At 36.4% G+C, this 25,000-nt stretch overlaps 2 protein-coding genes across 4 annotated transcripts in view; one reads left to right on the top strand and one right to left on the bottom strand.

Moving 5' to 3' along the window:
- LOC136833197 (uncharacterized) overlaps nt 1-24,819 on the top strand; it is a 185,241-nt gene extending 160,422 nt beyond the window's left edge. The window contains exon 4 of the mRNA XM_067095060.1: nt 24,595-24,819. Coding sequence (XP_066951161.1) covers nt 24,595-24,727 — 133 coding nt within the window. The 3' untranslated portion in view covers nt 24,728-24,819. The remainder of the gene's footprint in view (nt 1-24,594) is intronic.
- LOC136833190 (aminopeptidase N-like) overlaps nt 1-25,000 on the bottom strand; it is an 86,060-nt gene that overhangs the window by 31,247 nt on the left and 29,813 nt on the right. The window lies entirely within an intron of this gene.

Raw genomic sequence — 25,000 nt, 5'->3', positions numbered from 1 at the left:
ATAACTGAATAGGTTATGCCCCATTTTGTCTCTGTTTAATTACGCTCGCCAAAAAATAAAATGAGCAATAAAAATGAATACGGAAATATTCTCATAAGAATTAATTTACACGGAATAAGTAGAGTCTGTTCTAACTTTAGTCCTTTATACGTTTTCAAAGGAGAAAACTTATTCGTTTAACAAAATCGAGGTCATTGCCCTCTGACCCCGTTGACTAGAGAGAGAGAGAGAGAGAGAGAGAGAGAGAGCAGAGGCATTCACAAACAGCGTAATGAATGCCTTTCACGCGTTAAGAAATTCTTCCCAGATGCGGCGGCAGTATGGAGCAATTTCGGGGTCTTGGGAAATACAGGAAGAATTTTCTCGTGAAACGCATAGGCGGAAGAACCCCGATTTTGTTTTTTCCATAAATAAAATAGAGAGGGAAAGACAGGCTGGCAGCGAAGGAAGGAGAGAGAGAGAGAGAGAGAGAGAGAGAGAGAGAGAGAGAGAGAGAGAGAGAGAGAGCTGTATGACAACGAGTGTGTGAGATTGGAACTACGTGCACACAGAAGATCATCTAATCAAATCAAGATTTCCATCAGTATACAAACCCCTTTTTCTATTCAGCATCAAAAAGATTTTTTTTCTTTTTGCTACGACTTGCATTCCTACGATTGGCAGCACCTTTTTCCCACGTTGGTTTCCGCTTTTCAGTTGCCAGTTTCTCTTTTATATTTACGCGTCTATATTTTTCTGTGCCTGTGACGCTCAGATGGTCTGTCTGTGTACTGACAGTGTTTGTTAGTTCCCAGCATTTCGCGCCATATTAACATAGACCTTACACGTATACAATTCCTGTAAGGACTATTGTTGCATCTACATTCAGGATTTTTATGTTTATCTTTTCTAAAAACGTGCTACAATCAGTTACTACTTCCACAGGCTGTACTCCGTATTTGATTTTACTTTTTCAGCTTTGTAATTTTTTGTTTTCCACTTCAGTTTTTCCTGCCAACCTCACAACCTATTCCATTAATATCTATATTTTTGTTTTTTCATTAATATGTATACTTTTGTTTTAATTATTAATTTCCAACGAATTTCAGATAGTTTTAGATTGTCACTTTTATTGTCTTTCAACCCGGTTTTATTCACCGACATATAGACTTTATAAAGATTTTTTCCCTATCTTCCTGGTTTCAATTAGTGATCAAATGAATGACGCAGCCGTGTTGTCAAAACCTCTGAGTTTTCGTCTCAGAAGCAAGTTCAGTAGTCATACCCAGTTTTTATTATTGTGGGTAAGACGCCATATACCCTTCTAGGAAATGAGTCATATCTTGAAATTTGGCCAGTTGCAAGGAGCACCAATTTTATATGATAAAATTAATACAAGCAGTAACATAATGATTTTAATAGTACTAAATGTTATCAATAGTCTCAGATTTGTTCCTTCAGAAGTCTCGCATTGTGTCTCAAGTTGAGATTTATCCTTCGTAATCAACATCGTACTGTAATTCCCAGTTATCTTACTATTCTTCCACATTCTCAGTGGCGTTTAAGTTCAGTCAATCGTCTCCAAACATTTACCATCAATAGCGCCCTAAGTTCGCCCAAGTTGCTGCGAACACTTCGATTTCATTAGCAGCATGTTTGCTCCAATCTCCAAAGTTGCTATGCTTTTAGCATCAAAGCATCCTTATCTCGTAAAACTTCTACACCTCCTTTCGCCATGTTTTTTTTTTTTAATACTTTTTATAAATGACGTTGACGTTTGTAACTATCAGGCAGATTTATGCTTAAGTAAATGGGTAAATACGGAAAAGTTTTTATTTTTTTTTTTTTTTTGAGGGGGCGGGGGTACTGAGAGTACATATTATTCACGCTACTTTTCTACTGATACGATCACTACTCTTAACCGATACTGGTTGCTTTCTTCGTTATCGGCATCCACCCCTTAGAATACCATGTGTACTGTTCAGCCTCTTTAATCGCAGCAGAATTACGCAATAAATAATTAATGATTGAATGAGAACTGTTTACCTCTCGATTTTTTCACTGCATTGGACTTGGTCATAATTATGTTAATAAAAACTGTTCTTGCTTTTAAACTGTGTTGAGAATTGCTAAAAAAAATTAATTCTTGTAATTAGTATAAAGTTCCATTAACCCAAAGAAGCATCGGTGTACGAAAACATTTGGCAAACTCATTTGTTTCTTGTAAAGGGCGACAGAAAGGGATATTCGGTGTCCTTGACTAATCTAAGCACAGGATAAGGAGAGACAGGAAGAAAGGGAAAGAAAAAAACATAATCCTCAAAACAAAGAAAGTGACAGAAGCTAATTTGACGGTGGAAATATCCTGAATAAGCATAAACTGATAATGAAAAGCGAAGTGGCGCGGAGATGACACGGAGATTGCGTGTAATCCGAGCTTATTCAATCGAGGCTTTCAGTCGAGTCATCCATGAACTTGAATGCGATAAGGCTCACTTGCCGCCACCTTCAGAATCCTGACGAATTGATGAAAAAAGAATAAAATATGAAGTTTTCGGAGATGAATTTCGATGACGAGACGCACGATATGCATTCTCGGTAAGGGAAGAGATGGACGATGGGAAAAATTCAAGATACAGGAAGATTTTGACTTCTGGAACTGTAGTTCTCTTCATCCGGTTTTTACGCTTCGAGGGATCGCCCCTGTCATTTTTTGCCTTTGCAACATTTCCATGAATTTTCCTTCGCTCGTTTGTCAAAATACATCTCAAAGATTTATCACAGAGATCTGGAAATTAAACAAGGGTCTAAGTTCATGATGTATGAAACTCTTTCCTACTTTTGCAGGATTTATAGAGACTGTTCCAGAAGCCAGTTCAGTTTCCGGCCTGTGACTACATTGCTTATAGCTTCTGAGAGTCAAATTAGGCCGTTTTTGGTGTTAAGCAGGGTCTGTCAATGAATTATCTGGAAGTTGACATTCAGCTGCACCACCCTTATATATATTTATATATATATATATATATATATATATATATATATATATATATATATATATATATATATATGTATATAATATATATATTATATATATTATATATATATATAAATATATATATATATATATTATATATATATATATATATATATATATCATATATAAGTTAGCTCCCTTTCCTCTATATCTATATATATATATATATATATATATATATATATATATATATTAAGTTATATATTTCCTCTAGATCTACATAGTATATAATGTTTATATTACCTTGCTCTGCAAATAAATAAAATTTGTGTTGTAAATGACGGCAAATATTTGTACACAAAAATGATAACGTTAATTACGAATTTAACCAAGTGCGAATTATGTCAACAAACCATGATGTACCTAGGGGACTTTAAAAAAATTATTGTACCTAAAGAAGTATATATCATAGCCTACACAAAATTTATTATGCTTTTTTTCATTTTGCACCAAATTGTCCGTCGCCTGCTGCAAAATACATATACTAAATGCCGTCTGTCTGCGGGATGTCATTTCATGATTGTAAATGAACGTCTGTCTGGGGGATGTCATTTCATGATTGTAAATGAACGTCTGTCTGGGGATGTCACCTAAAGATTGTAAATGAACGTCTGTCTACATGTCAAAATTTATTGTAAATGAACGTTTTCTGCATGTCATTTCAAATTGTAAATGAACGTCTGTCTGGGGGATGTCATTTCATGATTGTAAATGAACGTCTGTCTGCGGGATGTCATTTCATGATTGTAAATGAACGTCTGTCTGGGGGATGTCATTTCATGATGGTAAATGATATAGACAAAGCAAGGCTTATTACGAACAAGACGTGATTTCAGAATTATGATGGTTTGTTAGAGATGTCTGAATACGCTCCTCATGCATATAGCTTCATTTTAATCTTTATTGTAATGTCAGTTCTCCAAGTTTTTATTAAAAGTAACTTGTCCTGAAAACACACACACATAAACACAGAATATGCGGCCCAGATTCGCGAAAGATATCGGATATGTTCCAGGGCTAGGCTACATAATATATCCTTCCTTCAGTTTTTTCTTTTGTACACTATTTTGTTTCGGCCGTATGTGCAGATAACAGTGAGAAAGAGAGGCTGTAGTATGTTACGCTCACATACAACGTGAACACCTCTCTCACTGTAGCACTTTAGCCAGTTTGTCAAGAACGTAGTATCGTTTATTAAGTTTCAAGCCAAGTTTACGCAAAATGAAAGGAAAGAAAACATACGGGCACTGATTATCTTACAGTTTCAGACATTGTACAATTCCCCCAAAAAACACTATATATATATATATATATATATATATATATATATATATATATATATATATATATATATATGTGTGTGTGTGTAGTGTGTGTGTGTGTGTGTGTGTGTGTGTGTGTGTGTGTTTGGTGTGGCTACAGTAGTTGAAAAATACATATATTTCGGATTCATAGCACGTACACCACGTTAGGCAAGTAATTTTCACCACGGATGTTTTGAATTTTTGTTTTTATTCAGCTTCTCTGTGAATGGCTCAATCAGAGACAGTGCACATCGCATGTCATCGTCAAATGAAGCATCTTGTTTAGGGTTTGGTATTCATTGAAGCCAAGGCGTAAAAGTTTATTCCAAAGAGACAGGTAGTCGCAAAAGACATCTGGATCTTGAGGGCCCTCTCAATTTGAATGGGGCATTCTTTCCAAATCTTCCTCCAGATAGTCACAAGATCCTGTTGCCGCTAGTCTTTTTTTGTCTTTCGTTTTCACTTAACGACAGAACCTCAGCTTTTATTTTGCAAGGTCCAAAGTCATTTTGATTAGTTTTAATAGTTTTACAACGGGCACAGCCTTGTGGCGGTAAGGTACCAACTAAAGGATTTGGGCCACTAGATTACTTGAGGTTCCAACAGTACTGTAGTGAACTTGCTTGGGAAATGCTTTTAGAAACCCATCCAGGCAGAAGAGTTGGCTTTCCGCTCATACCCGAGGCTCTTGACTTGACATCCACTGCTGCTACAGCCACCAAAACCTTGTCAACCATAATTGGCACATTTACCAAAGATACGATACATACAGAAACAAGATGCACGGTTTTTGTAGCCTAGACTTGCCTAGAGAGTATGAAAGAAGTGATGATGACTTAACTACTCCAAACATTCATTTCACCTAATTTTCGCAATAAATGATACAGTAAGTTATGGAATGTTAACAATTTTTACCTCCTCCAAAAAAAATGAAATCAAAACTTTCCCGTTTGGGGTTATTACCGCCAAGTTAAGAACTACTGTTTCATACTTCGACCACCTTTAATATCAGAATGACATCATCAAATTCCGGTTGTTTCAGAGGCTAACTGTCGGACCCAGTTATTGCATTCACTGTTTCTTTCACTAGACTCAGTTTCTTTATATTTATTTCCAAATGTGTTTGAATTTAGACTTAAAGTGATGTGCTTGCCCTTTAAAATGAACACATTTCTTTGGCTATTTCAGTCATTCAGAAAGACGTTAGCGGTTTCATAGCATTACGGAACATATCTTTCGGTGTGTCGCTTGGGAGTAGGTTAAGCTCGTATTTACATTGCTTTAAAATTTACTTTAACCTGATTGAACATTTCTAAATTCATTAGTGAAATTAACTCAAAGCTTATTGAAATGCAGATTATTTTGCTTTAATTTTACTACTATTCTGCAAACGCATATTTGCTTTTTGGAAATATCCCAAATACTTTACAAACTGGGAATTTTCGTAAACTAATTTTCTCCGCATGAAAATTTCCAAACTGTTATGTATCAGTAATTTTCTCTAATTTATAATGGAGTGACTTCCACAACTGACATTTTTATGACTAGGCACAAGAATGATACAGCAAAACCCGTCAAAGGCCCAGTGAAAAATTAATGTCAATCAAGAAGGAAAAGAGAAAATTAAGAACAGTAGAAGAGGATTGTACAGACAAAATAATATTTATGTGATCAATAGAGAGGTTTGTTTAAAAAAAAAATAAACTGTTATGATCTGGGAAGAAATGCAGTATTTTTAGGCATATATTTTAGGCTTAAAATGCGAAACCTTACGCCAAAGATATTGCTGCTGTGTGATCATTCATTTCATAAAAGAATGCTGACTTTTTATATTTATCTCTAACTAGTCTTATCATGCTAAAATTTGTTCATACATTAATTTTTTTTCCTTTAATAATAACTTCTTTGCTCTCAATATCGTGTCTCACAACGAAACAGCTAGTTAGGAGGCGGATATCTTCAGGGAACAAAGATCGCTTTGTGCGCTGACTGAAAGAGAACCGAACAATGGTCCTGCTGTAACATCCAAACGGATTTGAAATTAAAAGGCCAATCTGTCATTCAACAGGAAACGCTCATATGCGTAACGGATAACGAAAAGGAACGCATACGTCAAGTGTCAAATTAAGGAATAGCTATTTACTTGTTAAGTAATTGTATGAATCATGATGTTCGTAATTCAAATTTCAAACATACATTGCTTGACAAGCCTTTCTTTGCGGAAGCTACAACAGTCATATTGATACTTTGAACCGAAACGATGGGAAAAGAAAGAAATTTGAAAACTGGAGAAGAAGAAAACACTAACCTAACTCAATCTTGAGCCATTAGTACTCTCATTGTCACATCAATCCGAGCAATTGCAGTGAAGTTTTGCCGAATTGGTGTCAAGTCGTCATGGCCAGGCAGGGAATTAGACATCATATTGAGCTATGATAAAGACTTCCCTGTTCCACTGTACACTTTATCAAATCGCTTAATCATATGCACCCTTGATATATGATATATACGTTTATATGAAAATTTAGCAAAAATACTTAATGTATCTGTTTACACTAAGAAACCACAAAAGTAAGCGCGTGATTTTTTTTTTTTAGCTGAAGCCGCTGGGAAAGTTCAAAATGAAACGACAGAGTGCCAAGTACTTTCGTGTATTTTAACACATCTTCGGGGGCACAAAGTTTACATATATTGGATATTAAACGGCATTTGTAGCTTAATGCTTGTATATGAATCATGGTGATGTGATAAAATTCATACACACACATATATATACTGTATATATATATATATATATATATATATATATATATATATATATATATATATATATATATATATATATATATATATATATATATATATATATATATATGTGTGTGTGTGTGTGTGTGTGTGTGAATTTTTATCACATCACCGTGATTCATATACAAGCATTAAGCTACAAATGTCGTTTGATATCTAATTCGCTAAACCTCAGAAATAATTTATGTATATATATGTGTACCGAAGGGGAATTATAGTTGATAAGAAGTTCATCGTCTCACGGGCGGGAATGGGCTAAGGCATCACTGAACGTCGTGAGTTCTCGCGTTCTGCGGTTCGAGTCCGTGAGACGACGAACGTCTTATTAACTATAATCCCCCTTCGGTATACATATATATACATATATTATTTCGAGGTAGAGCGAATTGGATAATAAACGACATTTGTAGCAATTTATTATATATATATATATATATATATATATATATATATATATATATATATATATATATATATATATATATATATATATATATATATTATACAGTATATATATGTATAATGTGTGTCTGTGTGTGTTTGTTTAGAGAAGTGCCTGGAGGTATATGTGATCAGTATTTGGTTGACTGATGTTTAGGGAAGTACCTGAGGATATAAAAGATCATTATTTCGTTGAGCAAACGTTAAGGCAGATGTAAGTTCAAGCTGAGAGGAAGTAGTGAAAAATGGTTAGGTCAAGTTAGTTTATTAAGATGGAAATGAGAAGAGCATATAAGGAGATAGATCTGTAAGACTGTTGAAGGAGCATGTGAGCACATAAAATTCAAGGATGGGATCATAGAATTGGCAGGGGGTGTTTGTGGATGAGGTAGGGTAGAAAGAATCAACACAATAAGTTGAGAGGTTTGGTGGCAAAAACCAAGAGTAAACCGTGTGCCATTATACAGGAAGATGTAAAGGGTAGTCAAGATTGATTGATTTATGTTGACTGGCATCAAAAATAAATATAAAGCAAATTCACCTAGAAAAGTGTTCTTGTCACTGATAAACTGCGCATTGTGATCAGTTAAATTTTGTTAAACTTTAGAAGCGAGCTTGTTTATTTTATTTTTTAAATGGCCATTCCTTTGTTGGGGATGCCTCTTGGGTATACGTCTCCATGGCTGTTTTATATCTTTATGTATAGAAAGACAATTTTTCTGACAAAGAACATTAGATGTGCACGCTAAATTGTGGGGCAAGAAAATGGGTTATGACTGGAGTGTGTGTGATGATTTATTTTTGCAGATGATGCAACAGTGAAATTGGGGATAGCGCTGAGAAACTGCAGAAACAAGGGAAAGTGTTTGCTAGAGGTGGCAGTTGAAAGTAAATGTGAGCAAGTGTAAGACTGTCAGAGTTAAGGAAACCAGAGAGATGTAGTAGAAGTGTTGACTTTTGACCTAAAGCTAAAAACTCATGTTCATTCTTACTGCCACATTCATTAATTGTGTTGTTACTTATCTGACAGCAGTCATGCATAGATGAACGTAATAGTAATAATAATAATAATAAGAAGAAGATAAAGAAGAAAAGTGTTCTTGATAGAAATGAAAATCAAAATCAGGAGACAAAGAAGCGAAAGACAGCATCGCCATTATCCTTTTTGAGTGCAAAGACCCGATCTTCTTCACATTGAGCGGAGTCACAGAAAATGGAATTTTCAATCTTCCACAAATGTGATGCAGCAACAAAAAAAGAAATCATTAAATAGGATGTCACTCTCTCTCCCTCTCTCTTTCTCGCGATATGAAATTCTCAGGTCAAACTCCATCGCCGAAAAATGGGATTTCGATGGCCCAATCAAGGTCGACCGGGATAACCAACCTTCCCTAATACGCTTGGCGTCATTGCTGGCTCTTAGCCCCCTCCCCCTCTCCCCCCACCTTCCCATTCCTGCCCCAACATGTAGGAAGGGGAGCTTTGACTCCTTTGGTCCCTAGCGTCCCCTCCTCCAGCCCTCCTGATTCAGGGGCCCCATTCCTTCCTCCTAATATCCCCTAAACCCAAAGCCCATCCTCCCAAGCTCTGCGGGGACAGGATCCCTAATCCCACCACCCCGGCCCCTCCCTCCCTCCATCCAAATGGTATTCCCCATGCAGATCCCCCCCCCCCCTGCAGCCCGGTGCCAGTCCCGCTCTGCTCCCCCACTTACCCAATGAACGACCACGGTTTCCTTCAATCCTCTTTCAGAAAAGACGGCAGGAAATCCTGCTTCGATGGATGCAGAATTTCATTGCAACGGGTCTCTCTTTGTTTGCAACATTGACGGCACATATCAAGCGACCGTTACATAATCTAGCGTCACTAAATTAAGAATTTGTTTTATCATAACTAACATTTGGTGTCCCGCTGTTCAGCGTCTTCTCCGTAATGCAGGGCATTTTTTATTTGCAGATTTATTGGGTGTCTTAAATGGTCATGTTTTTAGTCGAATTGTGACATTTATGGAAATGATTTCCTCATCGCCAGTGAAAGAACCATGTTTGTGATGCTCTTGCACTGCAAGTTGGGAAATCGTTTTGGAAGGTAATTTTCTTTGTGGAACGTTTATGAACCAAGAATCTAGAAATCAAAAATAAATTGATTTTTTGACGAAAATATTCGTTGATATTTTGGCTTGCTCTAATTAAGAAGTTTCTTAAGAAGATCGGCGGGAGGGCAACTTGAATCCTCTCATTCAGTGCCGGACGGAAGAAGAATAAAAAGAAGAAGAAAGAATGAATAGGGGGCCTTAGTGGGAGAGCATATTTCCAGTTATTTAGCCATGTGAGAGAGGACTGTTGTTCAAGCAGTGGGCCAGAAAGAAAAAGAGTGAATGGAATGGGGCAGACCCATGTGCTATGTTAATATCGAAGAACGTTGCATAGGTTCTTCTTTAAGATATCTTGTTTCATTGATGTCCTTGCTATGAACGAAGAACGCTCTTTCCTCTGATGTGTTTCTAAAGTAGATAAGTACAGATAAATAAATAACAGTGAGTCGGTCCAGTGTTTCTGTCTGACTATCACATTTCCTCTCTCTCTCTCTCTCTCTCTCTCTCTCTCTCTCTCTCTCTCTCTCTCTCTCTCTCTCCAAATCGGATAGCCGGCTGTATTCCATCACGCCTACGCTTTACCATTCGGGGCCAAGGACCTCTGAGTTCGCTTTTGTCCTATAAATAGTCTTTGCATCTCGCAAATTCATTTTGATTTTATTAAGTCCAGGTCGTTTAAGCGTTGTAGAAGAGAAAGCACAGAGGTCGGGGAATTTAGTCTTGGTGGAAAAAAAGTTAGGTAATTACGTGCCGATGGAAAATTGTAAAAATTAGGAGATCAGATGCTCGAAGAAAAGAAAACAGTAGATAACGTGACAATTACGGTGAAAAGAAACCTTGGGCGTCCAGTAGATGAAGAGCAATAAACACCGAAATAAAGTCAGGGTGAAAGGATGACGTTGGGAAACTCGAATTACCGATAACTTAAAAAGGTAACGATTGGATAGGGGGAACTTGCAAAGGGAAAGCAAAAGAGAAAGCAAGCATTTCAAAGTCAAATAAACAAAGTGGCACTCAGTTGTTAGCCATATCAGACAACATTGAGGGAAAGGAACTTGTACTGGCAGTAAATCAAAGGAAAACAGCAAATCAGAACTCGAGAGAGAGAGAGAGAGAGAGAGTGCTGCTTGCTATTTGTTTGAAAGAATCAGTAGGAAACTGGAATAACTGATTTAATTCAAAATGTGAAAACTGAGATAACTCTAGATGTAGAATAAACTACCAAAGGAGGGATAAGCCAATATTTGAGAGAAAAACATGAGCTTGCGTAAAAGGTTACGATTATGATACAAGTGAAGCAGCCGTTCCTCCAACCTCCGTCCCTTCAAAATAAAAACAAGAAGTTGCTCCAACCAAGACAATACCAAGTATTGGACAGAAGACCAAATGTTTACTATATAACATAAAGATCAGGTATGCAAAGGTGTCACTTATTGTTATTTTTAAAACAGGAAGGCATTAGCGTAAGACACAGTGGCACCAGATTAACTTGGTACTGAAAAGAACCGAAAAGCTGTATGTTCACTTTATATCGTGTGAAGGAATAAACTCAAATCGATAACGCAGAAACCAATATAGACTAGCATGAAAAAGGAAGACTTGAATTAGGTTACCGTAGTACTAATGAAATTCTGTGATACAACAGGAGCAGAAACGTCCGTTTAATCTGGTGCCAGTGGAACAAGGCGGATGAAATATTACAAAGGGCGCAGTATGGAATCAGGTTACGTCAGCACCGTATATACAATGAAGTCAGGTTTGACAAGTGCCAAGGGAACAGCAGAATTGGGTTAAACCAGTGAAGAAGGGAAGATACTGGCAAATGTAAGCTAAAACCGAAGCGCCGTTATAATCTGTGACTTTACCACCGAAGAGACATATTAAATCCAAGTTATTGGGAGCAATTAGAAGTTAATTTGCTTTTGTGAAAGTGACTAATTGAATTAACTGACTACGAAATTCTGTGACTCTTCGTGCATCGACTGAGTGATGAACTGATTCATATGCGGTGATTGGTAAGAAGAAAGATAAATTAACTGGATGACTGATGTAAGCTTATTGCCTGCATGGATGTCTGAAAAAAAAAACGTCCATCAGGATACAAACTTACTTTTTGTTACAGGAAAACCCCTCCTTGGAGGGTTCATGATTTTCCCCTGGTTTCTTGTCACACACTTACCAGTAAAGACATACAATTAATATGAAAGAAAGGAGAGCCTTATGATCACTTTGCATGAATTCTTAAATAGAAGTTTGTTTCAAATAAAGTAGAGATACTGTAACTAACCAAAGTTCGTCGATATATAGTTTTGGGGAAAAAACAAAATAATGATTACTGCCATATTCATATTTTAACTCCAGAACGCTGATGAGGCTCATGTGCAAAAAGCTTCCGCATTACCTGTTTCATTCACCTACTTGGGCGGCTCATCAGCAGCGTGTCGAACCATTCCACTCACTGCGCCATTATCTCTCTCATAGTTTCTTGCTTCCTGGGTTTTAGTGTCCTTTTGTACCAATACTACTGCCGCAACATCTATCCGTCAACTTGTAGGCCTTATTACCCTCCTTGTTTCTCAACACATCTGATTATGCGCCATTTTCAGGATCCCGTCGTTCAGACAGTTTCAAAACACTACAGTCGATCTTATCACCTATATTTACCTTTCTGCCACTTATTCAGCATCTCCAAATTAATCCCTCGTTAATTTTTTTTTTTTTTGTGCTAAGAGAATAAGAAAACATTTCCTCCTAACACCTCTTTCGTCTGCACTTAACATTCACAATTCACTTCCAAAAGAGAAATTGGTTCAGCATGATGTATGTGGAAACTCTTCTTCATTTCCAAATTTATTGCAGACACCCTGCTACTTTCCTTACGTTACCCATTCTGTGACTCACCTCTTTATTCATCCAATCATCTTCAGTAGTCAGCCTTATTCCCAACTACCTATACAAACATCCGTATTAACATTCATCGCTCGTATTTGCCCGCTTAACCTGACGTTTAACTTTCCTGTCTACCAAACACTTTCAGCCTCTATCGCTTGTTTCTGCAGCTTCTCTTTACAATTCCAGATTAACTATTATCTGCAGACGTCAGGCATTCCACATTCATTTCAAGACGTATTTTTTGTTTTGCACTCCTTAGGCGAGTCGGTAGAGTTGTCGCTTAGCACTCGCTAGGCCCGAGTTCGAGTCTCCAGCCGGCTAATGAAGAATTAGAGGAATTTATTTCTGGTGATAGAAATTCATTTCTTGCTATAATGTGGTTCGGATTCCACAATAAGCGGTAGGTCCCGTTGCTAGGTAACCAATTGGTTCTTAGCCACGTAAAATAAGTCTAATCATTTGGGCCAGCCCTAGGAGAGCTGTTAATCAGCTCAGTGGTCTGGTAAAACTAAGGTATACTTAATTTTTCTAACTCCGCGCATCAGTCCACCGATGAAGATAAAAATTAGACATGGAGACATACTTTTAGACTTATAATAGATCTCAGCGAATACCGCAGCCGCGAAACTATACATCTCCAGCACCCTTCTCTGCCAGTTTTTCAGAAGTCTCTTCACACTTGAGGATGCTGCGAAATATGAATAAATAGCATTCTCGCCGCTGTGCACTGTGCAAAAATCATCAAATAGCTATGTAATGGAGTTTGCAGCTTCATAAATATCACTTACACACACACACATATATATATATATATATATATATATATATATATATATATATATATATATATATATATATATATATATATATATATATATATATACTGATATTCGGAGGATGACATACTCTTGTCATTCTTTTTAAAGATGAGATGTCCTAAAGCCAACAATCGCTACTCCACCATATCCGTAGGTGTTTGTGGGTACCTGGGGAAATGCCGTAACTGGAGGAAAATGAAATGCAGATACTGGGACGAAAGAAAAAGAGGGAGGAAACAATCTCAAATCAGTACAAATCCACAATATGAGTTTCTTAATTTGTCAGGTATTTTGCAATCCACTTGAGCTGCATAGAAGTGTGAACCTGATACTATCGTTGCCCCTTGTAATGATGTTTGACTCTCTCTCTCTCTCTCTCTCTCTCTCTCTCTCTCTCTCTCTCTCTCTCTCTCTCTCTCTCTCTCTCTCTCTCTTCGCAAAGACAGTTAAAATACTAGAGGGAAGGAGGTAGACGCCTTTCATAATATGAACCCCCAGTTGTCAGTAATATAGAAAAAGACGGCTATGACAGCTATAAAGACTGATAGTCAGAAGAGGTATTTACTTTACGGTGAATATCGCCAGACCGCTGAACCATACGCTAGGATAGGGAGTTTTATCCCGTAGAGTTTCGAGCGGCCATCGCCCTCGCGTGTGGTTCGTAAATTTCAGATAAGCGAGCTGGCAACGGTGCCGCACATCCCCAAGGTTATTGGACTCGAAAGTAGAAGTGCAAGTCACTTGGGCTCCTATTGAAAGACAATGCAGTTTATTTCTTTCATTTGATATTCTCGTCTTCTTTCTCAGTTTCCGGATTTTGCGAAAAAGAACACAGAGTGACAGGCCATTTGCTTATATCTTGAATATATAAATACAATAACCAATAAAGGCAAATTTTGACCGCACCGCATAAAACAGGACCTTGCCTCCTAGATTGCAGTCAGCCTATTATTGAAAAGGTTGTCGTAATTGGCATGTAAATGAGGGACGTCTCCCGTCCATTAAGGTGAGATTCGCACAGCTTGGCCCTCAAATCTCTCTCTCTCTCCTGACCCAATAACTTCGTCGCGAGTACGCAGACAGACCCGTCCTTTGAGGTTTGTTTTTGCCGTTTCGTTTGTTTCTTTGCTTATGGCGTGGTTACTTGCTTCTGTTGTCGTAGTTGTTATTGTTATTTATTTGTAAAAGTGGTTGTTCTGTGGTTTGGAAGCATTATGTCAGGTTATACGGTTCCAAGAGACAAATACTGCGGTCACAAGCAAACAACAACATGTACTCCATTACTCATCTCTGTCATCTAGTGGAGTTAACAGCAACAGCAATAATAATAATAATAATAATAATAATAATAATAATAATAATAATAATAATAATAATAGAGACCTCGAAAGGAATGGTTTAATTGTCAAATAGTTATTTCACTTAACCTTTCAGAATTAATAGTTCATTCAGTCGGCAGTGAGTATTTCAACAATGATATTGAAAAAGTATTTATTAAACATTTAAACATAACAGTACAAAGTCATTTAAGCCAATTTTGCGTGACTAGGTATCCATAGAAAATACTGACTGGTACTTTTTATTGCTTACCTCCTTGTTGGAAGTAGAAGTAGTTGAGAAATGCATAGGTTCCATCAGTAAATCAAAAGAACAATGCGTAAATATAATAAATCAAGTACATACATATATAAGGTAACCCTGGCCGCCACTTTCATTGCTGCTTGGTAATCTACTTTTATCCTGAATGTGATATCGTAAATCCTAGCACTTGACGGATTTCACTGCGTGCTTGTTAATGTTTCAGTTTTGTGATAATTTCATTACTTTCGCAATGAATCGTTTCTTAAAATGAATAACCTCTCCACTTTAACCACTGTGAAACCGGGGGTAAAACTGAACTGTCACAAAATTGCTTTTGTGTCATTGTAATGGAGAGTTTTGTTCACAGTATTATTATGTTTAAGCTCATTGTAACCTGGCTGCACTCGTGGAAATGTTTCATCTCACAGCCGTGTAATCATCTCATCTCTTTGGAAGAAATTTTGTTCGTTGAAATTCTTAGTCTTACTTGCTGACGCACTAATATTAATCGTCGTCTTGCTGGTCTCATGTGCTGAATTGTATAATCTCAATCACAATAACGTTTCATATTATTTGCAACTCAAAATTCATGGCACCGGTGGATCTCGTTCACGGTGACTTTTACATATTGTTACTAGGCCTTCTTCCCTGTCATCATGATGGCGAATTGCATTCATGGTCTCTTTGAATCTTGCATATTGTCAAAATTTTCGTTCGTATCAGCTCAATATCATTTCTTGTAATGTCATAAAGGGAAAACAATGTCGTACTTTCAGTGATGGTTAAAAGGTCAACAAATTTATATACATAATTACACTTATAATTCTATACACAGGAGCTTTCGCGTTTTTTAACATAATAACTGTGGATCTTTCGACCACTCATTCTAAGGTTTCACCTCCTTTTGGTTCAAGTTTCTCCTCTTTATCGGTTATAAATGAATATTAAAGTCAAGTACTCTTAACAGCAGGCAAGCACGGGAGATAATCATCTTCCACATAATTCATGGCCATTCATAAAAACCGAGGTAGAGAGGAGAATTTCTTCTCTCTACCTTGATGAAAACAATGGACTGTGTTTAGTTCATTGTCACACGACAGCGAGTTATCTGTCAGTAACATCTCTGGTATGAAGTTTATGTAAAATAATTAAATAGCTATTCTCTCTCTCTCTCTCTCTCTCTCTCTCTCTCTCTCTCTCTCTCTCTCTCTCTCTCTCTCGGATATGCATTTAAGCATTTCGCTATAATTATGTGTAATTATATAACCTGATAACTTAAATAGGTGGACAGAATAGACATGAGGGGTACAGGTAAAAATGGAGAAACTAAACTTTGATTAATATGAAAAACAATAGAGAGTAACGGAGAAACTGATTATAAAATTCACCAGGGAAAATGCGGCCTGTCTGCGTGATCGACAACTGACTTATGAACATCTTGATACGGCTCTTTCAGTACGTCAACATTAACCATTTCTTTCCACAACGATGGCTATTAGTTTTTTCATTGCGTTTTTTCAGATATCTCTCATAGAGAATTACTTAGTCGTTTTACTACCAACTTTAAATCTGTATTGAGTTAGGGTGCGTCCACACTTCAAGTAAAACACATAATAAACACATGTTGGCAACTTTTGGTATACATATCACAAACATGTTGAAAGCAATTCAACGGCCGTTTTTAGCTTTTGCTAGATAATCGTGTGTTTCTGGCATGTTTTACTTCACTCCGGACGCTTCCTTTGATGACAGGTTTCCTTTCCCCTCGAGGCGCCTTGAATAAGTTCAAATTTTGGGCTTCAGTGTTATAGGAATCATAATCTAGAACTTGTCGAATTCTTCCATATTTCCAAAGTCAATGTTAACTCAATTATCTATATAGGTGAATGGTAAGGATGCTGTTATGAGATTTGTTCCTTCGCACTTCCTTGGCGAATCGCAGTTGAACAAGGCAATCCCAAACTCCAGTTTTTCTCTTCTTTTGCTTATTTTAGATAAGAGATTGAGATTAAACAATTCAGCACATAAGACCAGCATGACGATGATTAATATTAGTGGGTCAGCAAGTAAGACTAAGAATTTCAACGAACAAAATTTCTTCCAAAGAGATGAGATGATTACACGGCTGTGAGATGAAACATTTCCACGAGTGCAGCCAGGTTACAATGAGCTTAAACATAATAATACTGTGAACAAAACTCTCCATTACAATGACACAAAAGCAATTTTGTGACAGTTCAGTTTTACCCCCGGTTTCACAGTGGTTAAAGTGGAGAGGTTATTCATTTTAAGAAACGATTCATTGCGAAAGTAATGAAATTATCACAAAACTGAAACATTAACAAGCACGCAGTGAAATCCGTCAAGTGCTAGGATTTACGATATCACATTCAGGATAAAAGTAGATTACCAAGCAGCAATGAAAGTGGCGGCCAGGGTTACCTTATATATGTATGTACTTGATTGATTATATTTACGCATTGTTCTTTTGATTTACTGATGGAACCTATGCATTTCTCAACTACTTCTACTTCCAACAAGGAGGTAAGGTTATTGCCTCGGATTCCTTCATGACTGTTGGTTAGAAGGATCACCCAAAAAGTCTTGTTAGTTTTTTAACGCAAACTCTTCCATAGGTTCAAGGCACCGCGACTGGAAACAGGTTAAAAAAAAAAGGAATAATAAGGAAGATACTGAATTTTGGAAGTGAAAAAATTGGCGCTGTTGTTCAGCCTTGGCTTGTATTGAGTCTCCGAACACACTTGCTTTTTTTTTATTGTATTTACTCAGTTATTTAGTATTCGTAGTTACTGTTGTATTTATGTATTAATTTCTCTCTTTATTCAGGTACTTTCCCATCCTTTTTACCACCAGTATAGAAAATGCCTATGACACGATTTCGTTTCCTTTGTAAGGTCAGATATTCCAACGAAATGTGGAAGGTCAGTTGGACTGAGGAAGACAAAGCAGTTAGTCCTTGCTACAGTAAATGTATCGACATTCTCACACTTATCCAAGCTAGTGGTTTTAATTTGTCCCACCCAAGTTAAATCTAACGCTATAATGACCAGATTTAATTGGTCTAGACTGTAGTCATTTCATTAATCCGTATGACAAGCAAAGAACAAGGCAGTTCCAATTGCTATTCCAATTGCTATTTTGAGTTACAAAAATCGATGGCCGAAATGAGAACAATGGTTTAAATCTGATGGACGAATGGAGGAAATTAATTACAGGAGAATCAGAGAGCTGAGTAGACAGACCCTTTCGCCATCGAGAGACCACTCCAGGGTTTATCACCCATGTGGAGAAAGGTGGGAACAGTCACACTGAATCGCCAAGCCCTTGGTAACAGCACTGTAGTAGCAATTACCCCCGCGAGAAATCTGCGACGTCACTTCATCGTGGATATGAAAACATGAGCGGCTAGACCAAGTTAATTGATAAAGCCCTTTATTATTTGTTACCCCGTGAGTCTTAGAAGCTTCACGGAAACGGCTTTTGCTTTTACGGCCGTTCAGAAATAGGGTTTTATGGATGAAAGTGAGGTTTTCATATGATGCTTTTATATGATCGTTAAAGACAAAACTTCAGCTTTGTTTTTATTGCTGAAATGTTTTTACACTATAATAATTCTTCATTTAAAAGGAAGAATTTCAAAAATGTATTGTTTTGCAACGGTCAAATATATTTTCTTTTATTAAAGATGGTGTCGTGTCGAATTAAACCTTAGCAGTGTCTGTATTTTTAAGGAAGACTTTCGTTTGAAGTATCTCACAGCTTTTAAAATTTTAAAACAAAAGAATAGTAAATATCGTAAAACTAAACACTTTTCATGTGACATAGCTCATCATATGCAAACCATTGTTTTTTTTTATTAGCAAATACGTAGTTTTGCCAACATCATATCACAATCAAGCGAGGGCAAAAGGTCAATGTTTTGATGCGTGTAAGAATATAATCGGTACCAAGATGCCTTTAGAGTGAGGTGCTGCAGTCTTTGTGTGTGTGTGTGTGTGTGCATTTATGTGAGGGAAAAAAATATAAAAATCGCGGAAGCAGATCAGTTTGCCTAAAAAAAATCGACCCACAGTTTTGGACTGTCATTGAAAAATATCCTACGAAGCGAACATGAGCTTGAAGGTGAAAGTCTTTTCTGGATCCTGGTGAAAGTATTATCAAAGGCGTGGCATACTCCGTACAGCGACTTCTAGGATATCGGGAAAAGCCTCAGTGGGGGTTGGTCAGGTTCCTACGGCGCTGAAAGTGGATTCTCGAGGGGAAGGGCGGCGGGACCAAGTTATGGCGTTTAGGACTAGTGTGTCAATGTTTTGGGGTCAAGTTCGACCGGCCGAAGCTTGGCTTTCTCACGAGAAGTCAATGCAGAAGAGGAAGTAGTTTAAGCCTTTGTTGATTATACTATATATATATATATATATATATATATATATATATATATATATATATATATATATATATATATATATATATATATATATATATATATATATATATATATATATATATATATATATATATATATATATATATATATATATATATATATATATATATATATATATATATATATACACATATATATATATATATATATATATATATATATATATATATATATATATATATAATATATCTCCATCAAAATAAAGTGGACCACATTCCTTCAGTGAAAATGAATCTTGTAAAGAAATATGAACTCCACCCTTAAGTACCATTTGGCAAATGTGTCACGCCCATAAATATCCGCAGTTGGAATTTACAATGAGATACGCTTGGAGGTCAGATATTGAATTTATAGTACGAGATGGCATTTTTCAGAAATTTATTGCGGGGGCAAGTCGGGATACAGACACAACAGAGAGAGAGAGAGAGAGAGAGAGAGAGAGAGAGAGAGAGAGAGAGAGAGAGAGAGAGAGAGAGAAAGCAAAATTCGAACTTCCCTAGTTATTAGTGTTAGAAAATAAAGGAACCTAAATTTTATCTATCTGCAACTTGTGGGTAATAAGGGCTGGAGTATGTACAGCTGCAACCAAGTGAGGTACATTAGAGACTGGAGAGGATTATCATATATATGCAAATATTAACCCATTTATCCCTCTAACTATATACAAATATCCCCTTACATGACTATATACAAACGTTCCATTACATCCCAACTTTCTTCAACTTCGAAATGTGTGTCAATTTCGTCACACCCGTAATTACGTCTTTTACTACAAATCTATTCCCTCTTTTGATCTCTACAATCTCAAAAGGTCCGTGGAACTTCGGACTTAATTTATAATTCAGATCATTCCGAACATTCACTTTAACAAACACTCTATCACCCATCGAAAAAGCTACTCCCCTCGATTTCGCGTTACTTTTCTCTACCATTGCGTGCGAACTAAGTTCAAGTTCTTTACTGATACGTGCAAATCTTTCTCTCGCTGTATTTATCAACGAAGTGACCGTAACATCACCCTGAACTCGCTCTGGTAACAAATCAAAAGGTCCTTTCAACTTGTACCCATACAAAGCTTCTGCTGGAGATATCTTAATTGTGTCATTCGCCATAGTGTTGATACTATATCGCACTTCATCCAAAGATCTGTCCCAATGTGTATCGGAACCACCCACCGTCATGCGCAAAGCTTCGATTACTTTCTGATTCGCCCTCTCACATAACCCATTTGCTTCAGGTCTATACGGGATTATAGATACTTTCTTTATTCCCAGTAAATTAGCAAGACCGTCTAAAGTCTTATTAATAAATATAGTACGGTAATTGTGCATTTACCGTCGCAACGTCTGAGGTAATTGTAGCAAAATGCAATGATTTTCGTCTGGTATGTTATGATCGTTTAAGAGACGAGCTACATATTATTTCCAAATAAAGAACAGCCTTTGGATAAGGCAGAGCTGTTTTTCTTTTTTCAGATAAAAAAGAAGGGTGGGGTCATTCATTCAGTAGTAAAAGAGACAATCAGTTAACTTTCCTCAGCCCAATTTTCAGTCAGCCCTTTCCCACCAACCTCACCCTCCATCTCAGAGCAAGGTGACGGATCCCTCCCTTATCTGTTCCACCTGGTGTTTTTGTGGGATTTGGAGAGATTGGCTGTAGCAACCCTGTTCTGTAAGCAGGTTGTACATACATGCCCCTATGCTTTGCGTAAGAATAAATCCAAATCCTTACATTGCTTATTCTGTAATTATGAAGAACAATATTTTTATTGTCTACCATTCCGCTTTGCCCTATTCCTTGAGCGATCCTTTGTATAATATATCCATTTCATCTTTTAGTCTAAGCCATATTAGTTAATAACAACAACAGTACTTATTATTATTATTATTATTATTATTATTATTATTATTATTATTATTATTATTATCTCAAAATATTTTACTGGGTACAGACCGGAACTTACTACGTCGTGCTTTATTCAAGATGTGTTAAAACATCCCCGAAAAGTGATGATCACTTACGCGTTCTTTGGCTGAAAGGGAATGATACACCTTTCCATGGAATCGAGTCAAACCAACAAAACTGTTTCGTGGTCAGATGGTATATATCCATAAAGCTATACTATATTCTTTGATTTCTCCTAATAGAATAGAAAGTTACAAGCAGAATAAGAAAAGATTCAGGTTAATATTGCGATCAAATGCCGTCTTTTCCAGGTCTTTGTATTGGAAGAGCGTATAATAGACTGAGAGCGATGGTAACCTAAAGTGCCTCAAAAACCCACCTTCCAGTCCCACAAATTATGTCATAACCAATTACATCAACAGTAAAAACACACACAGCTTGTCCCACCTTTCAAGTAGCAAGTTTTTACGGCAGCACATCGAGTTCATAAACCCGTAATTATAAGCAAAACATGACGAAGCAGCTTTAACCCTTTGAGGGTTTCTGGTACCTGTTATATGTACCATGACTTTAATTGCATATGACACATTTACTTTTCGCTTATTTTTGGTTATTTTATTAAATAATTCGCAACTGTTACTATTGAACAGCTGTGTCTCAGAGCTCATTGTGGAAGGTCACTTTTTTACTTCTATGGTATTCTAATAAGCATTTCTGAGTATTATGTGTTGTGAGTTGTTTTTAGAAATCAATATTTGTGTTTATACTGTTTATACTATCTTCAAAATAATATTTGGTTATTTATTTAGTATATAAGAATTGCGATTTCATTTTATGGCACACGGTTAATGGTATTTATATGTACCATGCTATAAAATCGGTATTTTCTGAAACCGAGGAAAGAATGATTTAAATGTCATTTTCTACTCATAAGGACTTAGTTCCAATAGAAATTCACACAGAATATGAAAAAAAAATCTCAGAACTACTGTTGTCTGTGTTTAGTTACACACTGAAGACAGCTTTTCGACTTCGGCCTCCACCTACGCAGCCTACAAGTAGAGACCACAGGCTCCATCTTTCTTAAGTATCGTGAGACTGCGAGACCCTTAGCAAAGTCAATATTCAATTAGAAAGTTAAGCGAGGTCTCTGTCGTGTCATTTGCAATACTCAGGGAGAGTGGCAAAACGAGCAAATGAACGATAGATGTCCTGGAAGACTACATCGTCGTTGCTGTTGTCAAGTCCGAGGTAAAGAGAGGCCAAGGCTTTTGGGGGTAGAAGTAGTCCGTGTCCAGGGTCCATCTCCCAAACGCTAATGCTACATCCGCTCCTCCACTATAGTAAGCTACAACGAACACGCTCAGTCCTTTCACTTTTTCTTTCATGGTCAGCATTGTTTGTTGCCGCTGTCTCACGTTCCCTTTCGCTTAGTTGTGAGGTTATTTCTTATGCTGTTGTTTTAAGTTGCGCTGAAAACTGCCATTCACCCCAATCTCAAATGACCATGGCTGAGGAGGCGTTTTTCCCCGTTTTGGGAAGTTTCCTGGAAGAATATTATTTGGTTACATTCTTGTCATGCAATTACATGCATTGCATCACAGCGAAACTTAACGAGGAATGTTTCATCACGGCTGCTAGATTACTGAGGAATTGTGATGTTACAACGAGAATAATTACGAAAAGTGGACGTCACCTCAGATAAATGAAGTATGGAGTACTTGCAAAGCGCAATTGTGGTCAGGTTTCCAGGAGTAGCAGCTAAGAGTCGGCCTCAGTAGTCGAACATAATTCGTAGACGTTCAGTGGCTTAAAGTCATGATGCAGCAAACACTTTAGTGGTTGAAAATCCCGATCGTTTTCAGGAATGCTAGTGATGGCACCAAGTCCTACGTTATTTTTTATTTTATTTTTTTTTTTTTTTAGCAATTTGCTGTTTATGTGGAGCAGATGGACCTCACCTTAACCAGAAAAAGAGGAAAATACAACTCTTGGAACTAATGGCAGCGCCATAAAACGCGTAATAAAAAATGCCAACATTTTTGAAAAAGAAGTTTCGCAACTTTTTGCCACCAGAGATGTAGAAACTACCTGCTGTTGCGAAAGCTCGTTCCTTCCATGTCTGTTTTTACTTGATGCTACAGAAGTCTTGACCTTATATGGAAGATGACTATTACTGTATATACGTACTATTGAATACTCCTTAACTCTGGTTAACTGAGTGTCTCGCAGAAATAACTATTTGTTTATTCAACATGTTAAACAGCAGTTATTTCTGTGAGACACTCGGTTAACCAGGCTTAAGGAGCATTCAATAGTACGTGTATAATAATCGTTTTCTATATAAGGTGAAGACTTCTGTAGCATCAAGTAAAAGCAGACATGGAAGGTTTTATTAAAAAAAAAATTTTAAATCAGAATTTGGTAGCAATAATAATAATAAAAAAAATACCGAGTAAAATATTATATTCAGCGCCTTTCCGACAAACTCGCTCGACACAGCCTCAAGTCGGGTAGTTTTCCTCTTCACTGGGCCATGATTGAAATTTCTGATTTATCGAAACGCATTTCGGCAATCCCTTATGATGAAAATTGCCCCTTACGTTAGGCCTCTTGTTAATCCACACACACCATATATATATATATATATATATATATATATATATATATATATATATATATATATATATATATATATATGTGTGTGTACATATATATATATGTATAATGTACATATATACATACAGTATATATGTGTATGTATATATATTATATACATAGATATATATATATATATATATATATATAGTGCGTGTGGATTAACAAAAGACCTTAGGTAAGGGGCAATTTTCATCATAAAAATACTGAAATTTTATGTATATATATATGTATGTATATATATATATATATATATATATATATATATATATATATATATATATATATATATATATATATATATAAATTCCACAAAAGCATTGTTTGGGAATCCATATGTTAAAAGAATTTCAGCAAAAATTATATATATATATATATATATATATATATATATATATATATATATGTATATATATGTATATATATAATTTACTAATGAAATAATAAGTGAATGTTTCGAAGAATAATAAATTATCTAACTGTATGGTGAAAGGACTGTACAGCAAGTGTTGTAATTTGTTGACGAAATGGGACAAATTCAGGAAACCAAAGTTAATAATGTAAAACATTTATTTATTTTATTTATGACTGCGTCATTGTTCTTTTTTTTATTTCAGAAACTCGGTGAAAGGATTTCAAGTAAGAATGCTTGTGTATAATGTCAGAAGTAAACAATCACAGCTTAGAGGAAACTGCCGAACAGCTTATATCCTCCTCCTCGTGAGTCTTTCCGAATTCAGATTTTGTTGATGGATTATATCGCTCATATAATTCGATTTGTTATCAATTTCTTCAGAGGACATTTTCATAACTAAAACAAGTTACGGAGTATTTACGAACATCGTTAGGGTTTTAAGTGGTATTTACTACACTTCGTGTTTAGCTTATAGTAGGCTACTTTGTAGAAGGTCAGTCTAGCTAAAGCACCAATCGTGCAGTTTCGTGATTCAGAAGGAGCAGGTGGCGGTTGAACCTACCTGTAGAATTCAAAAGGAATGAAAAAAATATATATACAAATATGTA

Source organism: Macrobrachium rosenbergii, chromosome 4 (genome assembly GCF_040412425.1).
Source record: "Macrobrachium rosenbergii isolate ZJJX-2024 chromosome 4, ASM4041242v1, whole genome shotgun sequence".
Classification (NCBI taxonomy): domain Eukaryota; kingdom Metazoa; phylum Arthropoda; class Malacostraca; order Decapoda; family Palaemonidae; genus Macrobrachium; species Macrobrachium rosenbergii.
Note: the sequence above shows the minus strand (reverse complement) of the source record. Positions and strands in the feature narration are given on the sequence as shown.